The sequence below is a fragment of the Salvelinus fontinalis genome, chromosome 17 (genome assembly GCF_029448725.1).
Source record: "Salvelinus fontinalis isolate EN_2023a chromosome 17, ASM2944872v1, whole genome shotgun sequence".
Lineage (NCBI taxonomy): Eukaryota > Metazoa > Chordata > Actinopteri > Salmoniformes > Salmonidae > Salvelinus > Salvelinus fontinalis.
This window is the reverse complement of record NC_074681.1, coordinates 46,897,907-46,907,307: the sequence shown is the minus strand read 5'-3', so window position 1 is coordinate 46,907,307 and position 9,401 is coordinate 46,897,907. Positions and strand designations below refer to the sequence as shown.

The 9,401-nt window shown below is 42.4% G+C and overlaps 1 protein-coding gene across 1 annotated transcript; it reads right to left on the bottom strand.

Moving 5' to 3' along the window:
• Positions 1-3,322: 3,322 nt before the first annotated feature.
• Positions 3,323-8,996, bottom strand: LOC129814490 (B-type lectin plumieribetin-like). Its single transcript, XM_055867637.1, has 3 exons — positions 4,442-8,996; positions 3,999-4,092; positions 3,323-3,816 (listed from the first exon to the last, which is right to left on the bottom strand). The coding sequence occupies exons 2-3, from the start codon at positions 4,086-4,088 to the stop codon at positions 3,550-3,552; spliced, it is 357 nt and encodes a 118-aa protein (XP_055723612.1). The 5' UTR covers positions 4,089-4,092; positions 4,442-8,996; the 3' UTR covers positions 3,323-3,549.
• Between the last annotated feature and the right edge of the window lie 405 nt (positions 8,997-9,401).

Genomic DNA, 9,401 nt, shown 5'->3' with positions numbered 1-9,401 from the left:
TTGGTCTACACGCCTCGTTTAGATCTTATCTGTTGGGAAGATATCAGTTTGTCTCTGTGAATGGTTTGCCCTCTGACAAATCAACTGTAAATGTTGGTGTTCCTCAAGGTTCCGTTTTAGGACCACTATTGTTTTCACTATATATTTTACCTCTTGGGGATGTCATTCGAAACATAATGTTAACTTTCACTGCTATGCGGATGACACACAGCTGTACATTTCAATGAAACATGGTGAAGCCCCAAAATTGCCCTCGCTAGAAGCCTGTGTTTCAGACATAAAGAAGTGGATGGCTGCAAACGTTCTACTTTTAAACTCGGACAAAAGAGAGATGCTTGTTCTAGGTCCCAAGAAACAAAGAGATCTTCTGTTGAATCTGACAATTAATCTTGATGGTTGTACAGTCGTCTCAAATAAAACTGTGAAGAACCTCGGTGTTACTCTGGACCCTGATCTCTCTTTTGACGAACATATCAAGACTGTTTCAAGGACAGCTTTTTTCCATCTACGTAACATTGCAAAAATCAGAAACTTTCTTTCCAAAAATGATGCAGAAAAATAATTTCATGCTTTTGTTACTTCCAGGTTAGACTACTGCAATGCTCTACTTTCCGGCTACCCGGATAAAGCACTAAATAAGCTTCAGTTAGTGCTAAATACGGCTGCAAGAATCCTGACTAGAACAATTTTTAAAATTCATATTACTCCAGTGCTAGCCTCCCTACACTGGCTTCCTGTTAAGGCCAGGGCTGATTTCAAGGTTTTACTGCTAACCTACAAAGCATTACATGGGCTTGCTCCTACCTATCTTTCCGATTTGGTCCTGCCGTACATACCTACACGTACGCTACATTCACAAGACGCAGGCCTCCTAATTGTCCCTAGAATTCCTATGCAAACAGCTGGAGGCAGGGCTATCTCCTGTAGAGCTCAATTTTTATGGAATGGTCTGCCTACCCATGTGAGAGACGCAGACTCGGTCTCAACCTTTAAGTCTTAACTGAAGACTCATCTCTTCAGTAGGTCATATGATTGAGTGTAGTCTGGCCCAGGAGTGTGAAGGTGAACGGAAAGGCTCTGGAGCAACGAACCGCCCTTGCTGTCTCTGCCTGGCCGGTTCCCCTTTCTCCACTGGGATTCTCTGCCTCTAACCCTATTACAGAGGCTGAGTCATTGGCTTACTGGTGCTCTTCCATGCCGTCCCTAGGAGGTGTGCGTCACTTGAGTGGGTTGAGTCGCTGACGTGGTCTTCCTGTCTGGGTTGGCGCCCCCCCTTGGGTTGTGCCGTGGCGGAGATCTTTATGGGCTATACTCGGCCTTGTCTCAGGATGGTAAGTTGGTGGTTGAAGATATCCCTCTAGTGATATCCCTCTATCCTGCCTGTTTGGCCCTGTCCGGGATTATCATCAGATGGGGCTACAGTGTCTCCTGACCCCTCCTGTCTCAGCCTCCAGTATTTATGCTGCAGTAGTTTATGTGTCGGGGGGCAAGGGTCAGTCTGTTATATCTGGAGTATTTCTCCTGTCTTATCCGGTGTCCTGTGTGATTTTAAGTATGCTCTCTCTAATTCTCTCTTTCGCTCTTTCTTTCTTTCTCTCTCTCGGAGGACCTGAGCCCTAGGGACATGCCTTAGGACTACCTGGCATGATGACTCCTTGCTGTCCCCAGTCCACCTGGCCGTGCTGCTGCTCCAGTTTCAACTGTTCTGCCTATGGCTATGGAACCCTGACCTGTTCACCGGACGTGCTACCTGTCCCAGACCTGCTGTTTTCAACTCTCTAGAGACAGCAGAAGAGATACTCTCAATGATCGGCTATGAAAAGTCAACTGACATTTACTCCTGAGGTGCTGACTTGTTGCACCCTCGACAACTACTGTGATTATTATTATTTGACCATGCTGGTCATTGATGAACATTTGAACATCTTGGCCATGTTCTGTTATAATCTCCACCCGGCACAGCCAGAAGAGGACTGGCCACCCCTCATAGCCTGGCTCCTCTCTAGGTTTCTTCCTAGGTTTTGGCCTTTCTTGGGAGTTTTTCCTAGCCACCGTGCTTCTACACCTGCATTGCTTTCTGTTTGGGGTTTTAGGCTGGGTTTCTGTACAGCACTTTGATATATCAGCTGATGTAAGAAGGGCTACATAAATACATTTGATCGATTTGATTTGATGACACAGGTCCTCATATTCCTTCTGCAGCTTCCAACTGGAGAAGGCCTAGTAGTCTCTTAGATGAGAGAGGTGTGTAGGGACTTCCTCAGGTGCATGATGGCTTTGTATGGCGGTGTGGGCTGAGGCGGGTGGTTACAGTTGTCACTTGACTCTTCTTTGGGGCACATCAACATATCAACTATAGCAGGTCAGAATCCGACGATACAAAGGACCATGAAAAAACTGTTGGTCTCTAAATCCGGCAAGACCTAGGACCATGAAAAACAACGGCTAGCTGGAGCTCGTCTGAGCAGTTGGCTGGATATGCCCTCACCCACTATATACTTAATGCTGATTGGTTTGGTTCTGTCCACTATAGTGCTGTCCGGTTAGAACATGATGTTGAGGCCCATCACTGCACTCTTGATAGTCACCACCACACACACACACACACACACACACACACACACACCTGTTTCCATTTGAAGATGTTTTATATGATTGTGGTTATGTTTGATGGATGCACAACACTTCAAGATATAAAACCAGCATGTGAGAGTCCATCCCTACACAATTTGCATCTTCTTGAGGTGTGCGGGTTGGAGCCCTGGTGTGCGTCTAAGCACCCTGATCGGTTGGAATTTTGATAAGTGATTGACAGGTCTGAAGGCCAGTCAGGTTAAGAGAGCCTGCCTTGTTTTACAACTTTCAACAACCTTAACTCTGAGTTCTTTTGGAAGCTCCTTCCTTGTCATATTTGAATCTTTGCTGGAAATTCACTTCAATTAAGTGGGACCATCAAGAGAGAGCTTGTTTCTTTTCCTTGATGTATTTAAATGGTTTGAACCACAGTGATTGGACATGGGGAGTCTAAAGCTGTGTTTACACTGCAGGCCTTAATGCTCAAATCAGTTTTGTTTTTCAAATCTGTTTTGGAATACTGACTGTCCAAACAGCAAGCTACAAGTGAACAAATTAGATAATCTATAGGGAACTATCAAAATAAAGTGTGACCAACTTAGCAACCTAAGGCTTTCCTCTTGCCAACTTTATCAGACCAGTGATTACTTCATGGAAAGAAGGATGCATTTCTCATCGGGCCCAAAAATCATATGGACAAGCATCAGGAACTGAAAAACATATGATTCACGAGAACGTTTTGGGGCATTTAAAATGTTTATTGCATAATCTTTTCACTGTGAGTCAGATACCTTAAGGCTATGTTCTAATATACACACTAGCATACCACTTACAACTCATACACAGCACATCACTTCATTCTAAGCGGTATGTTAATGTGGATATTGGAACACAGGGATTTGATTTATGGTACAGAGGGAGAGTAGTCATCTTCCTTGATGACCCTTAGGACAGAGCCAGTTGCGGTCAGGACATTCACTGCTTGTGGCCCTTTGAGGAAGAAGAGTTCCACATTTCTTCTCCGTCCTTCTCAACGACCAGGTTGCCGTCGTTACGCAGGTACATGCGGCACATCTTGAACCCTTGACCCTGGCTCTTGGTTTGCCACATCGTCTTGTTATCCCTCTTGTACATGACAAAGTTGCAGTCGTCCTGCATGCACAGGCGGTAGGCGTCAACCTGGCCGGCGGTGTCAGAGGACCACATCTGCCTCCAGCCATAGATGACAAAGTTACCGTCCTCCTGTGTAGACGAGAGATAAAGGATTGTGGTATGCACAGAACAATTTGGAATGTTTTAGGTAGGTGCAAACACACACACCGTTTGGGAGACACTATCCTAGTTCAGCTGACTGCAAGATGACACATTGTCCGTCTATCTGTAAATGTATTTATATAGCAGCTTTAACGACGTTTCAAACCTACCTGGAAAACGGCCTTGTATTCCTTGTTATTGGACCATATGTAGTCTCCCTTACGCATCTCATCATACTTGGACATGTAATTCCTGCTCATGATTCTGAAATAAAGAATAAGTGAATAAACCCTGCTTAGCAAAAAATGTAATATATACCTTGCATTTTCTAAATTCCCTTAGCAAATATTTCCATGGCAAAAATGTATAAATGAATAGCTTTTGAAATAGTACAATAATGGGCCATTCAATGGACCACCTTTCAAAAGGTGAATAACACCCTTCACATGAGGCATTTTGACAGTTGGCGAGAGTTTAAGTGTCCTCCAAAGACATTTCCGTTTTTAGATTATTGAAATCACTGCTGGGAGTTATCTCCCGTAACACAGCATTTAGCAGGATACATGCTATACCCAGAAACTTAAGTTGGTAAACTCCCCGTTATGATACTCACAGGCCGTGTGTGGTTCAGTAGTTTGGATTGATGAGGCTGGAGGTTCCAGATGAAGTGAAGCTGGTAAAGAACTGTCCTTTTTATACCCACGGAGCAGAGGGCAAGACGGAGAGAGTGGAGGAGGAGATCGAAGCAGAAGAAGGCTTTCTTTCATGGCTGAATGGACACTGAGATGCATAAGACACCCAAGAACCCAGTAAAACGTGTGGTAGTTAATTGGACTGGAATCTTGAAAAATAAGATGCTTTCATAGTTTGGATTAGATTGCCTAGATTAGACTTTAATCATCTTCAGCTGGTGGATCTGGCTGGACACATTGAGGGTGCTAAATACTTGTTTTGATCTGGTCTTGTGATCATCTTTTAAAAGATCAAATCGTTTTTTAAAGTTACATTTGATTTTTGGTGGCCAAGTGTTCCTCTGAATTTCGTACGTAGTAGTGACTAATTAGCCCCTACATTTTTGGGGAATTATTTAGCTAATGGAAATGTGTTAGCTAGTAGGCATGCTTTGCATTCTAGATAAGTATTGAATGTTGTTTCAACACCATCTACCTTTAGCTGATCATTACAATATATTGTTACTTTGATGTGTCCTATTTAGTTTTCGAGGTACCAGTACTGGTCGTGCTTAAGATTGGATAAGGAATATAACTAACGGTGTGGCCTTCAGTAAGCACATTAATGCTGTCCTCAAATGCTCTTCGGAACTGGGAAATCTCCCAGTTATGAGTCATACATTTGATGTGATTGTGTTAGTTAAAAAAATTCTTCAACCAAGGATATTTTAGCTAGGTAGATGAGCTATCTAACGTTGCTCATGATAAAGTTAGCTAACTTGCTTAACATTGAGAGTATGGTCACACTAGCTACATTATCCACATTGATAAGTTTGACACTGTCAATGGATTTGCTTGATCATCTTTTGGTTGAAAAGGTGAAAGGTTAGTGATGAAATGTCACAACTTGTAAACTCGGGGTATCAACGTTATCTCTTACTTTCCCACTTGGAATTCCAACTTGGGAGAGTTGTTCAAGTGGTTATTTTCCAGTTGGAACCTTGTCTTTCCCACTTCCAAGGAGTTGTTGGAAAGCTTCCCTTCAATCAATCAATTGTATTTTCTCATTTTTTTTTATTTTTTACTTTTGATGTTTGAAAACAGCTTCCCTCAGAACCTGACCTTTTTGATGAAGGTGCACTCTCCCTTACAGTAAAACAATCTGTTGGAGAAGTTAAAAACAAATAATCACAAGTATTTGTCCCGTGTGGCTCAGTTGGTGGCTCAGTTGGTAGAGCATGGCGCTTGCAACGCCAGGGTTGTGGGTTCATTCCCCACGGGGGGACCAGGATGAATATGTATGAACTTTCCAAATTGTAAGTCGCTCTGGATAAGAGCGTCAGCTAAATGACTTAAATGTAAATGTAAATGTATTTATTTGTGATTGAAGATGTGGATGAAGACCAAATAAAAGTATCCGTTTTCACTGATAACATCATTTTGTATGAATGCCTTTCACATCCGTTTCTTCTTTGAAAGAGATACTTTTAATGTAATGTGTCGAACGGTCACCAAGCATGTAAGAGCACACATTTTCAATTACCAATCAACTCTGAAGGGTTAGGTATGAAAGCATAGGCTACTGTAATATGAAATGCTTTGTTACTACTAAATAGCTAAATCGTTCACATTCTTTCCCTCTGAGTAAAGGCCAGCATTTAACCATCAACATCAATAATAATATTTGACCACGTAATAATATTTGACCACGATTTAACGTGAAATCAAATAAACTGTAGCTTTCCCTTTATTTCAGAAATGCCGTCGCTCTTCTGCCGAAGTCAGCATTCCTTCCAGACCAATAGACAAGCTTCTTTTAGGGTGTAATTTAAAATAATCTGATTAGATTTGCGAGAGGCGTCTGACTTGTTTGTGAATATGATTAGATCCAACATGCACACGGTTTTTATCTGTGAAAATGGAAAGAAAACGGACCTGTTCTCTGTATTGAGATCCAGGTTGAGTTAGCTATCTGTTAATGTACTGAAGTGTAATCCAAAGGGACATTATGAGAGCATCACTATCTGTGCAAATTCAGTTAGAATGGGGTGAGGGGGGAACATGTGATCATGTCCCTGGCAGGCTGTAGTCGTTTAACCTATCTGCAAATCTGAAGATGGACTTCAGTTGAAATTGTATTTATAGAGATGATATAAACTAATACTCTACTACACCGTGTACATTGTTGTTAATTTTCATATTCAGGTGTGAAGTGTCAGATCGAACGACGAGAGAGAGTAACGGTTAATGTGATTGGATGTTAGTTATTTGACTCGCCAACCTGTATTTGACATTGTGTTGTTATTTCGCTGAACACTAGATGGTTTAATTTTATTTTAGGCTGTGAAACGAGGCTACTCAGGCGAGAAAAAAAACATTACCCAAATGTATAGCTCCGTTGGAAAATCTAAATGGACTGTTTGAAAATGTGAATCACATTTGTATTTGGCGTGCCCCCTACGGCATTGCGTGTACCCCAGTTTGGGAATAGTCGTGCTAGGGCAACAAGGACATTAACAAAAATAGCAAATTAAACTGAAAAAACACTTGCTATTCTGTTAAGAAAAACATGTGTATGTAAATGCACATAAATAATTAGCCTAAATATAAAGGTGTAGGTGATAGGCTATGGGTATTGGGTACAGTCTGTCATGTCCAGATCGATGCTGACAGGAGGGAGGCGCCAGAAAATGTAGCCAAACTTGAATGAGATTTTATATGACATATATACAGTATAGGCTAAACGTCAGTCATGTTTAACAAATATAATGTAGGATAATTGTCCGGTGTCCGCGATATGGCTGGTTTCCCTTTTGTAGTCCATGATTGTCTGTAGACCCTGCCATATGTCTCGTGTCTGAGCCGTTGAATTGCGACTCCACTTTGTCTACACTGTTTGTGTTCGGCCATATTCCCAGTCACCTTGCCATGGTTAAATGCGGAGGATCGCGCTTTCAGTGTTGCGTGAATGCTGCCATCTATCCACAGTTTCTGGTTAGGGTAGGTTTTAATAGTCACAGTGGGAACAACATCTCCTATACACTTCTTGATAAACTCAGTAACCGTTTCAGTGTACACGTCAATATTATTTTCGGAAGCTACCCGGAACATATTCCAGTCCGCGTGATCAAAATAATCTTGAAGCATGGATCCCAATTTGTCAGACCAGCGTTGAATCGTCCTTAGCATGGGTACTTCCTGTTTGAGATTCTGCCTATAGGAAGGGAGGCGCAAAATGGAGTCGTGGTCAGATTTGCTGAAAGGAGGGCGGGGGAGTGCCTTGTATGCATCCCGGAAATTGGAGTAACAATAGTCAAGTGTTTTTCCAGCGCAAGTAATACAGTCGATATGCTAATAGAATTTTGGTAGCCTTTTCCTCAAATTTGCTTTGTTAAAATCCTTACAACAATAAATGCAGCTTCAGGATATATGGTTTCCAGTTTGCCTAATGTTCAGTGAAGTTCCTTGAGGGCCGTCGTGGTATCGGCTTGAGGGGGGATATACACGGTTGTGACAATACCGAAGAGTATTCTCTTGGGAGATAATACGGTCGGCATTTGACTGTGAGGCATTCTTGGTCGGGTGAACAAAAGGAACAAAAGGACTTGAGTTCCTGTATGTTATTAAAATTACACCATGAGTTGTTAATCATGAAACTTACACCCCCTTCTTCTTCCCAGGGAGATGTTTATTCCTGTCAGCAAGATGAACTGAGAATCCAGATGGCTGGACCGACTTCAAGTATATCCCGAGAGAGCCATGTTTCCGTGAAACAGTGTGTTACAATCGCTGATGTGTCTCTGGAAAGAAACCCTTGCCCTGATCTCTTCAACTTTGTTATCCAGGGACTGAACATTAGCGAGTAATATACTCGGAGGCGGTGGGTTGTGTGCGGGGCTCTTAAGTCTGACTAGAAGACCGCTCCGAGTTCCTCTTCCCCGCTGTCGTTGTTTTGGGTCGGCCTCTGGAATCAGTTAAATTGCTCTGGGTGGTGCGAACAAAGGATCCGCTTTGGGAAATGTATATTCCTGGTCGTAATGCTGGTAGTGCTGGTGAGTTACCACCGCTCTGATATCCAATAGTTCTTCCCAGCTGTATGTAATAACACATAACATTTTCTGGGCTAACAATGTAAGAAATAATACATAAAAATCAAAATACTGCAAAGTTTCCTAAGAAATAGAAGCGAGTCAATAACCCTAAGCACACAGCCAAGACAACACGAGTGGCTTCGGGACAAGTCTCTGAATGTCTTTGAGTGGCCCAGCCAGACCTCGGACTTGAACCCGATCGAAAATCTCTGAAGAGATCTGAAAATAACTGTGCAGCGACGCTCCCCATCCAACCTGACAGAGCTTGAGGGGAACTGGAGAGAAGAATGGGAGACACTCCCCAAATACAGGTGTGCCAAACTTGTAGCATCATACCCAAGAAGACTCTAGGCTGTAATTGCTGCCAAAGGTGCTTCAACTTAGTACTGAGTAAAGGGTCTGAATACTTATGTAAATGTGATATTTCAGTTGTATATCTTTAACATTTGCAAAAACAAATCTAAAAACCTGTTTTTGCTTTGTCCTGATGGAGAATTGATGGTAGATAACTGAGGATTATTATTACTTTTAATCAATTTTAGAATAAGGCTGTAACGTAACAAAATGAGGAAAAAGTCAAGGGGTCTGAATACTTTCCGAATGCACTGTATCCCCATTAAACTGATTGACACCAAATCGGCGGTATGCAGATGCAGCATGGACGTTTCACCTGTAACATTTGACGAATTATCATTCACGATTGACAGTGCGAAATGTGAAGGGAGGTTCTCAACGAGTTGAGCAGAGATTGTGGGCAAAGTACAGAATCCCCCACATGCGCAGAAGCCACGAGACCCCAGCCGCTGGAAAG